Below are 17,940 nucleotides of genomic sequence, written 5' to 3'. Positions count from 1 at the left end.
TTTTCCTGTTTGTAGAAGCTACTGCATCCATGTACATGAGTAAGATAAAACCATAGTCATAAAACTATCTCGGGCACATTTCAGGAACTTGTGTTTAATTTTCAAACATCCCAAGGAAGCGATCACTCTTTTCTCTGGATCAACGATGCATGGACACATTTGGGGGATGTGTGAATTGCGTAAATCCCAAAAATACATACATTATTGTGACAACAGGCCATCTTGAGGGACATTATTTCTTTGCGCAACAAACCGCCAATTAAACCCACGTGCACGCTTTCCTCCGTTTTTGTCAGTTCCGAGGACGACTAATTGCTTTCTCTGTAAGCTTAAAATGAGTCGGTCTAATTATGTTTGACTAGTCTGAGAGCACACCTGAAATTGGCCTAATTGATTTAAGCTAATCCCTGTGCAGCTGGCCCCAGGGCAGTTTCCGAAACTCACACTCAAAACGAGTCCTGTCCCTGTGCCACTCTCACATGAACAGCAATGTTTTGGGGGCCTTAGCAAACCACCAACCACCAGTGTCCTTGAGCAAGGCACTTTACCACCAAAAAGAGCAACGCATTGACGCCACGTGACCGCACGAACAGGTTAACAAACGCGACGGAGCCGAGTGCTTAAAAAGGCAGATGTTTGTAGTCGCACGAGGCACAGGTACGGCGCAGCCAATGGGAGCGCAGGGGGGCGTGCCCAGCGAGCGAGGAGGCGGTCCTCCGCGGCGCAGACGGCGCACACCTTCAGATGGAGATGAAGTAGCAGCAGCAGCAGCAGCAGCCGAGCAACAGAGCGACACCAGCGTCTGCGCCGCGGATCCGGAGTGTGGCTTTTTTTTTGGTCAGGTGGGGGAAACAGGTGACGGAGCGGACCGACAGACACTCGCAGACGCCTCGACGTGCATCGGTGGAAATTACCCCACCCGCACCCACCACCCCCCCCCCCCCCCCCACAGTAGATGCCCCTCAACTACATGCATTTGGAGCCGACCATCTAAGCCCAGTCCGCCAAGATGGAAAACGCGCACACGAAATCGGCGACCGAAGTTTTAGACAACTTCGGCGTGAACGAAAACACCGGGCTGACTCTGGAGCAAGTCAAAGTCAACGTGGAGAGATACGGACCGAACGGTGAGTAGTCGTCCTCTGCGTCTGTCTCACCTTCATTTCAGGTCAGAGCTGCTGCTGCTGCGTATATATATATATATATATATATGTGTGTTTATATATCTCACACGGCGCGCATCGATTCGTTTGGGCAGGAAATCCAACTGCCGCCGTTATATTTCAGGCTGCAGCGAAAAAGCAAAAAGAGAAGAAGCCTGTTCCCTCTTGCGCGCACTGTTGGACATGTTAGTGGCACATGCATTGATGCACACGGCTGTGTTGAAGTCATTCCTTGAATATCACACCAGTTAAAGTTAGGTGACCCAGATCAAATAAGCCCTGTTTGGCTAATTAAGATCAATTAATTCATCCGACTTATTATTATTTAATTCAGCTCATTTAATGAGGTCCACCTCATGTCTGGTCTCGTTTGAAACTATACACTTGGCATCATGTAAGCGCCCCCCCCCCCCCCCCCCCCCCCCCCCCCCCCCTTTATATCCAAGGTGTTGACACCTTAATGTGACATCCCTGGCCGTCATGCTGGGATTAGGAAGCGCAGAGCAGGCCATTGGAGTAGAAGAGGATGTGGCCGTGAGAATGAAACGGATCATCTTGAACAACCTGTTTTCACTTTCAACAGTAGTTCCCTACACATGGCGTAGGGTGTCCGCTTCAAATTACAAGATAACAGAGGGAAGTAGGGTAACGTGGAGTCATTTAACATTTGTCGAGCGATAAAGATCACGAAGACTCCAACCTCCGCTGTCCGAGTGGTTGCTCTAAAGCAGGTGGCTTTCAGGTGAGAAGAAGGCCTCTCTTGAGCAATGTGGGTCCTCATCCTCCTCCTCTTACACTCTGGGGATCAATAAGCCCGGACCACCTGACATCACTACACCTTTCCGTCCCGGGCCCGTCATTTGCATGTGCGTCCAAGCCGCGCAGCAGAGCGGCACATTGTGCCAGTCAAACAGTAGCCCTTTTGTTGCAGCCAGCCACTCACTCTGCCCGGGGGCCCGCGATGACTTCATGGAAACAGAGCAACGTCTTGCTACAGATAACATCTCTTTCGCTTTTAGCTGTGAACTTCCTGCCTGCCTTGTGCGAAGAGCATTACTGATGCATGCTGGAGGGAGGGAATACCCCCCCACCCCCTCTCTGTTGTTTTTATTTTGGTATGTTGCCCTCTGAGGCTCACTCCACAGGGGTTATCCACTATGGATGCTCCTCCACCACCCCCTCCCTCCGTCCCCCAAAAAAAAGAGGAAGCAACTGCATGAAATTGGCCTGGGCTTGTTGAGCATTTTAGTATGCGTCGTCGTAGGATGATGCACGGCTGCTAAACGGCTCCTTCCCCTCTGCTCGCAAACCGCAGACCTTGTGTCTTGTTCCAGGGAGATGTTCGCGGGTGGTACGCTTACCTCTCACACACACACACACACACACACACACACACACACACACACACACACACACACACACACACACACACACACACACTGTTTCACTCTGAGGCATAGTTAGCAGGGTCCCATTACCAGCAGGATCATTAACCTAAATCAACATGTCCACAAACAGGATCTCCACGGTGCGTCACATGTGTACGTCTTAGGTCTTTGGACGCGATGAGGGGAAGGAGTCGCCGTCGCACTGCCTCCTCGAGGAGGAGGAGGAGGAGGAGGAGGAGGAGGAGGAGGAGGAGGAGATGTTTTAGGCTCGCACGAGATCCCAGATATCTGGGATGGATGAGCGCTTCCTAGAAACATCTGAGACGTGTCTGTTAGCTGTTAGCGGATCCCCTCAACCCCAACAATTGACACGCAGGATGAGCTCGTCTGCCTCATTGCTCTTGGAGATAACTTAGGAGTGGAAACCAAATAGTTTGGTTCTCTGGCTTTTGTACTCAAAGCTGAGCTGTCAGCAGTCAGACTGGCTCAAGGTCTTGACCCTAATTAGAAGGAGGGGATTATCTCTTTGCCCTTCAAGATGCTATAGATTATTGGGTTCTATGATTCTTATAGTTCCAGTAAAGTGCATTAAAATGTTGTCTATAGCTGTAAGTAAAGACAGGTGAACGCCGCCCGGTCTTCCCTGCATTGCGGCGGCGCTTTCATGTGCTTCTGCCGGCATAACCCCGCTGAGAGGTGTGAGAGTTTCTGATCCCTCTTTGAGACGTTGGAAAATGAGCTTAGCCCGCCACATCTGGATGGTCTTTTACTACAAAGCAGTCTGCAGACAGGAGACGGCTGACCTTTTTATTCACACCTTTCATTTGGGGTTTTATTTGTTGCTTCATCACAGGCGTTGCAAACGTACTGTTGGGAACTACAAGGGCCTCAATTTACAAGGCAGTTCATCACTTTGATCGTGAAATGGATGGTTCTGATGTAGTGGAGGAAGTCACAGACCTGTCTCTGTCTCTGTGTGTGTGTGGGTGCATCAAGAATGTTTGTGCTGTTACAGCTTGCGGTGTTTGGTGACTGTGTCCTGTGCACTCGCAACCCCAATACATTTATACATAAAGTATACATCTATTCCCTTCTAGAAAGCACATTGTCCTCACGATCCAGTTTAAGGGTTGACCTCGCCAGCAGTTTCTAAAGGTGCTGACGGAACAAGTGAGGGAGTGTCCGCGGAAGGAAGGCCCTCTTCACAGGAGTGCGTTCATTTATTGATCCCTCTCCTTTTGGAAAAAAAAAAAGACTTTTCTGCTTCGTCCGACTTTGAAATATTAAAGGGGAGTTAAATTAAGAAGTATTATTGATCAGAGCCCGTCAAATGTACCACTTTTATTCGTGAGCATTCAAGGGCGGTCGAGGTTGTGAAATTGTCCCTCTTGACACTCCTTGCAGGAGAGGTAGTACAATTGTGCAACGCATTATGGTTGAACAACCCATGCATGCCGTTGCACCATCACGATACAGTATCCGACGTGAGATCTGCTTTCAGCAGCATGAAATACGATCTGCATCCACAAACCAACCCGCCTCTTCATCCGCTGCGCACTATGCACACGATCTCCGCTGAGCTGCTGTCTGTCCCGCAGACATGGAGTCATTCGGATTATTCGATTGGTTGGAGTGTTAGACGACGTGTGGGCTTGTCCTCACACCGGTTTCTGCCACAAATAATGATTACAACCTCCTCTTGTGGGATCTCGCTCTGCGTCGTTTCTCTTCCTGTTCTGCAACTCGTTCTACTCATGCCTGTCGCGTTTGAAAAACGAGAGTCCTCCGCCCCTCCTCCTCCTCTTCCTCCTCCACACGACACACGGGTTGCACATTGCAGCGCACTCTTCAAGCCGGGGATTTGTCGGCCTCCACTTCAGTCACCCGTCGTGGTCCAGTGGAGAGTTAAATTGTGGTAGCAGCGTCAGAGGTTTTGTGTGGGCTGGAAAAAGGGAAAAAAAAAAGGAGAGTTAAGTTGTAGAAAAGTAATTTGAAGTCCTCTGGGTGTTGAGTCACTTCCCTGTTCTAGTGGGCTGTGTGTGTGTGTGTGTGTGTGGTGTGCACGCAGGCCCAGCCGCCTTCAAAGGAGCTGTGATCCTGTTCTAGCTTGTCACTTGTCTTGCCCGCTTCCCTCCCACCTCTGCATCTGTCAGTCACCATCATCGTGGCCTTCTGGTGGAAGGACGTTGAGTCACCGGGCTCTCAAACACGCGGCCGCCTGCCGTCCGGCTGCACCGCCGACGAGAAGGTGCAACCCAAAGGTGCTATGCGTGTTTTCCAGGTAGCGTGACGTCAGGCGTACCGGAGAAGTGAACATGAAGTCATCTTATAGCCTTCAGAGAAACATGCCAGTTAATTATAGTGGGCCGCGTGTGTCTGGGGAGGAAAGCAAAGAACGTACTGGAAGAGGAGTTGCATCTGATGCGGAAACCTGTTCTGCTTCAATGGGACAGGTTTGGCCGAAAGAAGGCGAACAACAATGAGCCGCGGTGTCAAAACAGAAAATGACATGAAGAGACACGAACATTGTTGTTTGTTTCATGATTTCATAGGATACTTCACCATGTAGTAATGTCAAACTTATATCCACATTCTTCTGCTTTTCTAATTTGAATGTTTCTTTCTTCTAAAAGTCTATTTAGGATCTGTGATGTTTTCAAACCAAATCAGTCATAACATCTTCCACCCCAAACGGATCATTAAATATTTCAAGATCATGTTTGTTCAGCTCTTGGGACCAGAGGCTCCTCCCACACTACGACGCCATTACAACGTAAAATTGTGACATTAACTTTATTGAAAATAATGTGTCTGATAACACTACCTTGCAAAGACTATAATTAAATTCCACTGCAGAATGTTTCCGCTCTTTAAGACAACAACAAAAAATTGCGTTGTCTCTCAATACTTTCCAACTTCCACGCTGTCTGTGATTCTCAGGCCTCAGCTTATTTGTACCTACAGAAGACGTAAAGCTCTCAAAACAGGTCTTAAATATGTCTATTATATAATAAAAGGTGAAACCAAACCGCTTGACTCAAACGGGAGTAATTGATGCGTTTTATTGCCGAGTTGGGGACTATTTTCAGAGTGTTTACAGTGTGTGGGGAATACAGTTCAAATGTGCCCAGGTCTGTCGCAATGATGTAACACGTCAAGTGTAGATCTGAAAGTCACACCATCCTTTACAGCGGCATATAAGTGGGTGTATGTGTTTGTGTTTTGTTTGCCATTTAGAAAAAAGTTCCTCAGTTTGAAATCAACCCTAGTTTGACTGGTCTCCATTGCTGCTGGGCTCAGATTGGTAACGTTGTACGATACCGGGCATTTGATTGGATACAAGTGTCGCTCTGGTTTCTAAACCTAGAATAAACCCTATAAATAGCATAATGTTAACACGGATATTTCAGTCGGCCATTCGGGGGATCTCCCATTGGCTAGTGGGTGGCGGGTGCCGTCCTCCTCGCTAGCCTGTTGGGATGTTTAAAAAGATTATATTTATATATAAAAAATAAGTTTTTTCGCACAGCTGTGACCTTAAAGAGGAAGCTCCGAGCCCGACGAGATATGAGCTCTGTGCTAATCACTCATGCACGTCCTGCTCCGTTGACGGGCCCTGTTCCTTTTCCTCCGACTGCTGAATGTGGAGCAAGGCGCTTATTTCGGTGTGCTCCGGAAAACGTATTCAATCTACTGTGCAACAAGCGGTATACTGCGTGTGCATCTGGAAACCAGTTAGTAGTGTGCAGAGAAATGCAGTGTTCGTTATCAGATTGACCAAAACGTGTTGAAGATAAGGTGGTAAAACGTCTTCGATGTACGCACAGGACCAATGTGAAAATTACTAAATTTCCCCATGAGCTGTTCTGTGCAACCTCACTGGGAAAAAACGTAAAAACATTTTCCCCTGACCACAGCTCGATGACATCAGAGGCGGTCCAGCCAATGGGCAGCTGCAGCAGCCATTGAGCCGAATCTGTTTTTAATTGGCTAGAAAAGATCAAAATGAATCTCTACTTTGAAGCAGTTCTCCATTGCTGACGGTCTTCCCGAGACGAGCAAAGGAACGTATCTCTGTGCAGCTCTGACAGTTGATGGAGAGAAGTACAGGTTGATCAGTTAGTTAAGCACACGTAGCTGCTGAAATGACCGCCTTGAGCAGGATATCTGGATATCTCACCATTCTTCTCCACGTGTCCTTTCCCCTGCGCGCGGTGAAATTGTTATTTGCCTCTCGGAATTGGAAACCATTATCTCCTTTTTGTCTGTCACGAGTAAGGAGTCTGGATGCGTCAGCAGGTTTTTAAACATTTGCCGAATATTAGCTGGGAAAATATAAGTGCAGCTCGAGGCTCATCCTGTTGCAGCGAACTGAGAAAATCGTGTGTGCTTTGAAACTGCTTCTTAACTCGTGCATTGCATTCACATTTGCCTGTTTTTTTTTTTGTTTTTTTTTTAAAAGTTCGCTTGGCATTACAAAATAAGTGACAAAGAAACTCAAACCTTTTGTGACATTGTAGGCAAAGAGAAGGCAGCTGTGTTCGTGCAGCACATTTCAAACCCGGATGCAAAGAAAAGCAATAGGTTGACATTTACAAACGATGAGCAATTAAAACCACAATGAAGTCCATTAAGATAGAATTCAAATTAACAACGGGTTCGAATAAAGTGAAGTTAAATACAAATGGAATAGACCAGCAATACAGGATGCAGTTATTAGTTTTAAGTTGCCCCAAATGCATCAGAGGAAATGAGCACTATAATTATTCCTCCTAATAACTCATAGCTAGTTATATACTGACTGTCTTTTAAATGAAATATGACTTCTTTGCAAATATGGAGCAAAATGTTCCTACTAATGCATCCCAAAACTGTCTGTAAAAACAATCTAACAAATTACTATCAGCCAATTACAAAGCTATGAGCAGCTCCTCAGAAGTGCTGTGTAGAGGTAGTTAAGATTGAGGGTACAGACTGGAATATGCACATTAAAACTCTTGGATTAAGACATTCATTCATGGTCCCCAGAGGAGGAATCCACCAGATGGTCATTTTCCTTTTATCCTGTGAACTTTCTCATCATATATTGAATGCATTGTCACACTAGTGGACGTGTGCTACAGATCCACCCCTTCAGGACGGATTAGAACCACTCCAGTGACTTCGGAGTCCATCAAGTTTATCCAATATTTTGGTTTGTGACCTAATACCTCAAACTAATGACAATTCCCATCAGCTTCAGTTATGCCTTTATGTTGCGACGGTACACATTGTTTTGTTGAATCCTTGTGTTTTCGAGTGCAGCCGCTTTAATCCAGCACGAGGGCTTTCCGGGCCTGTAATGACTGGAGGGAAGCGGCGTGTCGCTGTGCTGCAGAGGAATGATTAGGGACCCGTTGGTACCACTTCCTCCTCTGTGCCAGATCCTCCCGGCTTAGTCTTCAGAGGTCGGCGTGGCTCCAGGAGATAGCCTCTGACACTCCTCAGAGAAGGGAAGCCTTCTGGGCATCGAACAGACATTTCTGTAAATAGCGGAAACATCGCCGTTGCCAGCAGACTGCCGACGTCTACTCTGCAGTTACCTGCGATGCCTCCTGTTCACAATTGATACGGTTAATGCATTCAGGCCTTTCCGGTGGGAGAATACATTTGGAGTGTGAGCAGATCTAGGAAGCTCTAGTGGACTTTGTCGTTAGGGGTTCCCATCATGGTATTTATAGACCTGCTTTACATTCTCATAGTCAGCGGCTGGAGCCGGGGCCACTTACAGAAGCAGCACAAGGCTTTACCCCCGTGCACCTACTCTACCTGTGCCTCCCTGCTCGCACTTTAGAGGCTGGCGGCCGGCTGTTTGTTTTGGAGGCGTGTCTGCTTGCCCGCGTGCTACCAGTCATGCTAACTCTGCTAGCAGCCTGCGGGGGCTCGGGGTGATCCTGTCCACGTCAGAATGTGTAGGTTTTACATTCGGAGCTGCATCGAGGCCTCGTCGGTTGCGCAACAGTTATTCTTGGGAATCTTTTTGACAGACGCTGGCAGATTACCTCGTGAAACGCCCGCTTTCAAGGAGCCTTCATGAGCCAAGTCGCCATGGTAACTGCTGAAAACTTTCTCATGTTTGGAGTTCCCACAAGAGTGGCTTGAACTCTCGCTCGCTCATACTGCTGAGGCAACACACTGCGATGTGATCTGTGGTGCGGGGTACTAGAAGGTACTTGTTTTTATTTTATCAGCAGATAGTTTGCAGCGCAGAGAGGTAGATTCCTAGGCCAGTTTCCTGCTTTTCTTCCTGACCCCCTGGACACAGAAACCAGCTCTCTGCTGTTGTTGGCAACCCGTCTCCAGGAAGTGTCTCCCCTCTGCGAGCAAACAAGCGCTTTTATTCATTGTCTGGGCTGGGAGGGGATGTGCTGCAGGGACAGGGAGAGAGGGAGAGAGAGGTGAAGTCATCGTTCGGGAATGTGCCTGGGCAAGCCTCGGGTTGACAGGCTCAGATGACTGAGGGAATCCTTGGCAGAAGGAAGCCGGGGAACCCCGTTCACCCCCCACCCTCTTTCCCCTTCTGCCCGTCTTGTCCTCCGTCAGTCCATCTTTGTCTCCAGCAGTCGAGTCGCAGCCTTACAAACCAGGTCAGTAACGGTCAAACGGGCCTCATGTCGGTCAGACTGGTGCAGCAAGGAAACATGGAACCCACTCCTCTGAAGTTTTGCTTCTGCTGGCAGAGTGCAGCCCCCGCAAGTTCAACCGTGTCCAACCTGAACGCTGACAACTCTCCAGACGGCAAAGTTTGCGAAGCTCCTCTCAAGGCCGGGAGACAAAGATCAGTCTCAGCCTCTAAGACGGTTGTTATGCGAGGAGAATAATATGCAGCAGATATCGTGCGCAGGTTTGACTTTTGAGGTTCAAAGATCTGGGCTGAAGTACCTCTCTGTTCTTTTAATAGATGTTATTGTTCTGCAGCAATCCGTTTCGCTCCCCCCCGAGTTTTATTACAAGCCAAATTAGGAAAAGTTATTTCACCCGAAAGACATTTTTCATCTCCTTTGGGCAAAATTCCCAGATGTGCCTTCGGTGTGTTTTGACCACGTGAAAAGCCGTGGGACGATTCCAGGAGTCGAGATGAGAAACAATCTCTCTTTTCCGCCATTGGCATGCGTAACGCCAGCGGCCGTGAGCTTTTTTGGCAGGAGGATCACGTCATGGCCCGGCCTCTCTCCCGGCCGCCACAGGGTCACGCTGGAGGCCCGTGTGTGTGTGTGTGTGTGTGTGTGTGTGTGGCGGTCTGGACGAGACATGCAGAGAAACACGAGGTTTCCACTGCTGAAAGGAGAGCACCGACTCTTCCACAAGGCAATGACTAAGCAAGAACGCAGACTTTGGCGGTGGACAAATGCACGAAAAGGAGCATCAGATGTGTGTTGCCGTCACTCGTGGAGCGCTTCAGATGTGATGGATGTTTGTTGCGTTGGGCCCGTTGGGTCGCTGCTTGCCGGAGGAGGATGAGGAGGATGAGGAGGATGAGGAGGATGAGGATCTGACAAACGGCGTGACTCAGCGCGCCCGTGTCTCACTTGTCAATTGGAATGATTATTAGAACACGACTGATGTGTTTTCTACTCGCACCAGTGACTCGTGTGTGTGTGTGTGTGGTGGGTGTTGTGTGCTGGTAATCAAACCAGATAAGATGCTCAGCTCCTCCATTAAACAACAATAAAAGCATCTTTTCCTTTCAAATGAAAGTGAAGATGATGTGAAAGAAACAAGGGACCTGTTTTGATTCTTGGGTTTGTTTTTGTGGGAGCTTGCCTACATACTGAAAGAAGGGGGGAAGGGGGGTGGGGTGGGCACCGCTGATTGCTGAGAAATAAACTCCAGCAGTTCAGAGACTGAGGCTGCGGCATGAATGTCAATGACACCACAGCAAAAAAGTGTAGCTTTATTCTGAAAGCAATTTCAGATAGGGCTTCAACTATTGATTATTTCCAATGTTTAATCTTTTAATTATGTTTTAAATTACTTGAGAAATAGCCATCACAAGGTCCCAGGGCGGGTCTAAGAAACGTCTAGTTTTGCCCGACTACCCTTCCGAACTGAACTAATCTGCACATTTTCACATTTGAGACACTGGAACCAGTAAATGTTTATCTTTTATTACTTTATAAATCAACTAAACCATTGATTATCAGCATGTTGCTCGTTCTGATTTAGCTGCCACATATAAATACAAAGAAAAAAAAGCAAATATTCTTGGTACAATACATAATCAAATAGTGACACTTTTAGGTTAAGTGGTTATTATTGGGATGTAACAAATAGTTTATTATCACATTGATTTGTCAAATTGTTCACTCTGATCATTTTATTATTTTCAGTAATCTCTTCATGCAAAATCCACAGCTTCCAGTCTCTCAAATGTGAATATTTTGTTTTCTATGATATCAAACTAAATTTGTTTTTGACAGTCTGATGCATCATTAAGCCACATAAATATGCCAACTTGGCCCAATGGAGTACAGAACTGAAACTGCCTTATTGACCAGACAAATCATTAAGAATGGGTAGATTGCTGAATAAAAAAAACATGCATAGAAAAATAGAACGTAAGAAGAAGACCGCTCCTTCTTCGTCTTGGAAATCGTATTGAGCCTCATCTTCTTGGTGATTTTGTAACGTGATCTGACGATTTCAGTTCCCCTCTGTGTCAAAGGTCTTATGTGTCTATATGTTGACAATGTGTTGATACTGTGGGCCTGAAGCTACACTAAAAGTACTGCAGGTGGACTTTAAAAGATCCTGCGAACCCATAAAGGATCATTTGTCTCGGGAGCATATCATTCATGTCAGTAAAGATGCAACTGAGCTCTGAGCCTCTTCTCATCATATCCAAGCGCAGCGACACTGCAGGGCAATTTGTATTGTGTGCATGCGTCTCAAAGACTTCATCAAATGTATTAACTGCTCTTTGTCTTTCTCCTCCCTCTTTTCCATTCCTTCACAACCGGGCGTGGTGTGATACCCACAGAGCTCCCAGCTGAAGAAGGTAAATATTGATTTACTCCTTTTTTTTACGACCTGATTAGGTGTCTTGAACCAGGATCCTTTCTTCTCTGTAGACCCAGGGCTAGACTTTGGGAGTGTAAACCCCTGCACAGGTGGACACACACCACTACTGCTCTGTAAATACAGGGATTGTCTGTCTTTTACAACTGAAACTACCGACAATACATCTTACAGATCCTTTTTTTTTACCCGTATAAGGGCACACTTTGAGTCCTGACTCAAAACCTCAAACTTTTGAGTGTGCGCGTGTGCGATGCATAAAGGTGTGTGTGTGTGAGATGTGTATATGTCTCTGCGTATTTCAGGCAAGTCCCTGTGGGAGCTGGTGGCGGAGCAGTTTGATGACCTCCTGGTCCGGATCCTGCTGCTCGCCGCCTGCGTCTCCTTTGTAAGTACGACCCAGCTCATTGAGAAAGGCCTCTTGGTCTTTATTTGTTGGTGATCTTGACCCCTTTTGAGTGGTGGAGACTTTTCTTCTTCTTCTTCTTCTTCTTCTTTCTTCCCATCTATTACAGCACGTCCCCGGTGTCTCGGGATGGAATTGCTGTTGCTATTTCTGAACGTAGGAAAGTTGCTCTAAAACTGTACATGACACTACACATCTCCTCCACCCGTTGTAAGCGCAGGACTCTGGAGCGCTGGCTCCACTTTTCTTCGTGTAAATCGGGCTCAGAAAGGTTGTTTACAGTGGAACAAGGCTGCACGATGGAGTTTCAGCTCGGTCACTGAAGCGAGCTTCCTTGTGACCTGATCTGACCCAAAGTCACATGCAGGCCACACTCCACAGCAGCTTTTCCTCACCGCACACTTCCTCAGGGTTTGTCTTCAGTGCTCTTTAACCTTTTTAACTCGCTGTTTGCTCCGTCACCGGGGAGTGGCGACAGTAGAGAGACGTGGAGGAAGAGGTAAACCTGAACCTGGGACTGGCTTGGCTGTGGGTTTTGAATATATTCAAAGTGGGCCGATGAGACTCTCCGGCCTCCTTTGCATGATACGAGAACGTATCATCAGACAAAGCAGGCCGGGTCAGGCTACTTTATAATGTATCGCATAAGTTACAGCAATGGGGTATTCACAAACTATTCATCAATGGTGCCTCAAATGATCAAACCACTTCATTTTGTCCTTTTTTATAAATGATCTGTTTTCTTGTTGCGGAAGCCACAAGCAGACTTAGTAGGGCAGAGCCACACAGAAAGCCACACCAGCCACCTTCAAACTATCCGTGCACTTCCTCCCTTTGAGTTGAAGGAATAAAGAGGTGCCGAGCTTTAATTTGGTTTCCCGCGTCACTAAGTGGAGTCGAGTTGTGGACTACAGGAAGTACTTAAAAAGTCAACGGACAATTGCATTGTATTTTTAGCCTTCTTTGTTTAACGTTAGATTCTTCAATAGGTGACCTTAAGAGTGTTTTTTTTTTTTTTTGTCCTTTTGATATGTGTTTTTTACATTCTAGCTGATGTTCCAAAGCTGAAAGGGGATATTTATTTTGCGGATGAAGCTTTTATTCCGAAGAACCTTAAATCGGCTCAAATTTGCCTCCGATAGCCAAACGCAAAGGCAGTTAAATTTCCACCAAATTCCCTCGATGAGTTCTCAGACCCAAATTAAGTCCTGCTCGTCTCCCCATTTGCATTCCTAGTTGGCGTGAAAGTAGCAGTTCGGTATTCAGACGCCTCTCTGAAGTGTCTTTTTGAGCAGTCCTCACTGAGAGGGCGGCCATTGTTTCCCTCCAGACAGGGGAGATTTACCGTCCCAAATGATGGGGAATGATGAGCTATCGACCGGGCTCCGGCCGAGCTCGACACACGCCCTGCCGCTCGATACACCTGGGAGACCGTACCCTCTTTATCATTTGATAAGACCCATCAGATCGTGAAAAAGTAGATCTCTCTCTCGCTCGCTGGCTCGCTGCTGCTTTGGCTGTGCAGTATTTTTTGTTTCAGCAACGAAATAAATAAAAAAACAAAAGCTGTCAAAGTCATTTCTGTGTTGCAGCGGGCAGCTTTTTCTGTTATGATGTCCTAAAGATGCACTTTATTGCTTATTACAGCAGCTAACAGTGGCTGCCATCTTTGACACCTTTGACACCTCAGAAGCCGTTAGTATTCAGCTGCCATCGTACTTCATCTGGCCGGAGAGAAAAGGCAGCATGGAGGGACTGTTTGGTATATTTGTCCCCTCGGTGGTCATGAAACCACTTTTTTGTTTGTTATAAACATCCCTACTGGATTGACATTTCTCAAATAAAAAAACGGCGTCATTTGTAAGTACGTTGTAGGATAAAAGAATTATATGTGACCAACTTTGTGTCCAGAGGCTGAAGTAAAAAAAACAAAAAAACAAGTTCTAGATCTCGTGGTCCACGCACCATCTGAGCATACAGTCACTGACGTCGTCTCACATACTCCAGACGTCAGTTGCATCTCATCTCGGAGCTCAAGACCTATTATTATTTTAATGTTTTTAAAGCGAGGGTATTTGACTAGAAATGAATTCAACATTTGTTAAACTGTCCAAATTCTTGTGGCTGCCACAAGAGCTGTCACTCTTGTCTCGAGCCTCACATCCCAGTACCCAGTCCTCTGACGAGACACCACACAGAGCAGTCGAGCTCACACAATCCTTATGTAAATGTGAGTTTGGGTGTGATTTTCCTACTGTCCAGGAGGCTTTGGTGTACTGGATTTAAACCGGGCTCCATGATAGGCTCTTGCAGAGCTGGGCTCATTTAGAGTAATCTCTTGTGGGCTAGTTTCCTGCAGGCATTGTCTTAGAAATGGTCATATTCTGATTTTTTTATTTTTTTTTGTGTGTTATTCATTCATTGTTGGAAAAGTCATTCTACTTTTGAAAAAAACTTAAAATGGTCTACTGAGTGAAATAGATAAATGCATATTTGATTAATTAGAACTGGATCATTTAATTGTACTTTGTTTTAAATACTGTTTTTTGTTTCCTGCTGGATGTGAGACATGTCAGCTTTATGATAACCAGCATTTTTTAATACCGCGTGATGCTGGTGCACTGGTATACTGCCCCAAGCAACCTCACTGAAAACAGTCCTCCAGCTTCTCTTTCCCCTCTCTCTCTCTCTCTCTATATATATATATATATATATATATATATATATATATATATATATATATATATATATATATATATATATATATATATATATATATATATATATATATATATATATTTTTTTTTTTTTTTTATTTCCAGATTTTCCTGCAACAACGTTCACAAATAAAAAAGCGTTTCCTCCCAAATTGTGTTCCAGATCAAGCCGTCCCTGAAGATGCCTGCAATGGGAGCTGCAGTGTAAAATGTGACCGCTAATGTCCCGTGTCCTGTATGTTCCTCTAGGTGTTGGCTCTGTTTGAGGAGGGAGAGGAGACGGTCACCGCCTTTGTCGAGCCGATTGTTATTCTTCTTATCCTCGTCGCCAACGCTGTTATCGGGGTCTGGCAGGTGAGACTTACTCTTCGTCCCGTGTCTCTGTGCAAAGTGCTGACGCGCATGAGTAGCGTTGTTTCTTTCCCCAGAGGCGTTCACATGGTTACGAAGGCTAACGAGACTGTAAAGCCCCCCCCAAAAAAAAACATTTTATCCCGTCCAGCAGCTGCTGCAGGATGCGCAGGCCTCACCTGCGGAGTCTGGTTACCCGTGTGCTCTGTTTTAAAACAACGAGCGGCCAAAACGACACATACAAAGTGTTACGAGGCCGTCGAGTGGATAACTCTGCAAAGTGTTACCTGGTGGGGTTTTTAAGAGGGTTTCATTTTCAAAAGCCTTGTCTATTTGTGTGTTTGCCTTGCATGCTTTAAAAAAAAAAGATTACTTAGAATAACCTGCTTGATCAATTGTCAGTTTACCTCTCGCTTCCTCACATCTCTCTACGCAGGAGCGGAATGCCGAGAACGCCATCGAGGCTCTGAAAGAGTACGAGCCGGAGATGGGGAAGGTGTACCGCATGAACCGCAAGGCGGTCCAGAACATCAAAGCCAGAGACATCGTCCCGGGAGACATCGTGGAGGTGGCAGGTAAGCCACACCCAGCAGCCCCAATGTGACTGTCACTCACCCAGACTAATGTACCCTTTGTCTACCTCGGAGCTGCCTGCACCGTGCTGCTGCCGAGACACACACTCACACACACACAGCCTTTGCCACCCATTCATGAGTCTGGAAACACTATTGGAAGAACTCAAAACGTGTGTGTGTGTGTGTGTGTGTGTGGTTCTGTGTAAGTGGCTGTGGTCACCCCTTGTATTTAAGGCCCAGTTTAATTTTCCACAGTTTCCCCCCTTTTTTCCCCTCTTTGCTTTCCATGCTCTCAGTCTCACCACCTGGACGCTGCTAGATGTTTGTTAGCTCCCTCCAAGTTACACACACACACACACACACACACACAATCCCCCTGTTGTAAACATGACTGTGTGTGGGAAGCCTCGTCTAAAAATAGTCTTGTTGTCACTCTGGTTCCAGAACGTGTGTGTGTGTGTGTGTGTGTGCGTGTGCTGGAGTTAACGTGCGCTCATGCAGCGCCAAAGGAGATCACTTCGCCATCAACATGGCCGCTTTTTAAATGCTTTCTTTGAGGAGAGGGAGAGGGGGAGAGAGAGTAATCCTCGGCCTTGCATGGTTAGTGATTCGGAGAAGAGGGAGAGCCCGGGATGTGTGAGCGAGATCTTAGCGCTCATTCATAATCACAGCACGGAGGGATTATACATGCTGCGTTGGTTACAGTGAGTCCGTGGCGCTGTTCGATTTTAAGAAGAAGAAAGAAAAAGAGAAATAATCCGTTTCACAAATTGTTTGCCTGCCTTTTCGACAGAGTCTAACTGACATCACGTTCTTGGGAAAATGGGAACTGCACCTTGTGTGTGGGTTCATGTGAAGGGGAGCACTTCCCTGGAATTTTGGGCTTGTTACGGCCGGTGTCCTCCATCAATCACCTAGACAAGCCTGCACAGGAGGCAAGCACCAAAACGTATGCGCAACGTATCTCCCCCCCCACCCACACACACACACACACACACACACGTACTACCACTACCACGTCGCAACACCAACAGTGTCACCATGGCAACGTCCGGCTCATCTCGGCGCCGCTGAAGTTCGCCGGGGGTCGAGGTTTAAACGACACCTGTGATGACGGCGTGGAGCAGAGAATAGATGGGACTCGAAATGAACCATCTGCTGTTTGAATAAGGGAGAATTGATAAAAAAAAAAATCTATTTGGAAGAGCTACCGATAAGAATCCCTTGTTAGTCTGACCTAAACTCATACATATATTATAGTGGACTTTAATACATTTATTCAGGGTTTAAGATGTCTGTGTGGTTGGCGGCATTGTGCACTCTCCTCTCAATGTACGCCATCATCGATCTGATCCTTTGAGGATATTCCCTTTTATGGAGGCGGCTGGATGTTCTGCTGAAGACGAGGCAGTGGGCAAAGCCACTCCAAGTTGATTTAGAGAGGAGGTACGATAGGGGTGCTATGCACACTGCTGCATTTTTGTAAAAAATACACACGGGCATGTTCTAAGCCCTTTGTTGGTTCAATGTCGTTGCTTAGCAGTTTAAAACAGGAGTAAACAGCTGGTCGAGCACAGTCTCCTGACTGCAACATGCAGGGCATACGGCGACCAGGAGAACACGTTCATATTTTCCTGATTTTTCTCAGATTAGCCTGAGGTTATTCCATGGGAACGGGACGCTAGGGGGTAAAATAAACGGTCTACGGAGCCATCGGAAAAAGCATTCTGCTGACCACAAGTGCCTTTTTTTTTTTTTTTTTTTTTTGAGAGGGAGAAAAGAACATAAATATATTTACTCAAGTTTCCACCGCCGCTGCCTTCTCGGAGGTATCCGCAGCCGGGCGATGCCAGCCACGCTTACAACGCACTTGTGATTTGCACCTCCGCTGGAACTTTCCTGGTTCGGGTGAGGGAGGGTTTACACGGGACCTGAAGAGATGGAAACCTGCAGCCAGACATTCCCACTAACGAGTCATGGTTTCGCCTGCACGCGAACCAGCAGCTCCCTGCCAGGACATTATGCAAGAGATTTGGTTTGGAGTCCACTTTGACCAAATGGAAGGAGAGCTCCGGCTGGCCAAACCAGCTGACCTCCTCATTTGTTTTTGATCAAATTTGCATGTGCTGCGTTTCCAGGGTTGAAGCTAATTATAAAACCTTCTGCTTCTTCGTTTTTCATACTCCAAAAAGCGCTCCCAATGTCTGACGTTTCTGATATTTTAAAAGGCTGTTCATCCGAAATCAACGGGGGCTGTCGTAGGACGCGTTTCTCCTCCAGCAG

At 46.7% G+C, this 17,940-nt stretch overlaps 1 protein-coding gene across 1 annotated transcript in view; it reads left to right on the top strand.

Annotated features, from left to right (window-relative positions):
* Nucleotides 1-1,009: 1,009 nt before the first annotated feature.
* atp2a3 (ATPase sarcoplasmic/endoplasmic reticulum Ca2+ transporting 3) overlaps nt 1,010-17,940 on the top strand; it is a gene marked incomplete at its 5' end in the record, with an annotated part of 35,290 nt that continues 18,359 nt past the window's right edge. The window contains 5 exons of the mRNA XM_079214487.1: nt 1,010-1,127; nt 11,571-11,588; nt 11,914-11,996; nt 14,981-15,085; nt 15,519-15,657. Of these exons, the coding sequence (XP_079070613.1) occupies nt 1,010-1,127; nt 11,571-11,588; nt 11,914-11,996; nt 14,981-15,085; nt 15,519-15,657 (463 nt within the window). The remainder of the gene's footprint in view (nt 1,128-11,570; nt 11,589-11,913; nt 11,997-14,980; nt 15,086-15,518; nt 15,658-17,940) is intronic.

Source organism: Taurulus bubalis (genome assembly GCF_910589615.1).
Source record: "Taurulus bubalis genome assembly, chromosome: 2".
NCBI classification, from domain to species: Eukaryota; Metazoa; Chordata; class Actinopteri; order Perciformes; family Cottidae; genus Taurulus; species Taurulus bubalis.
This window is presented reverse-complemented; position numbering and strand designations above follow the sequence as displayed.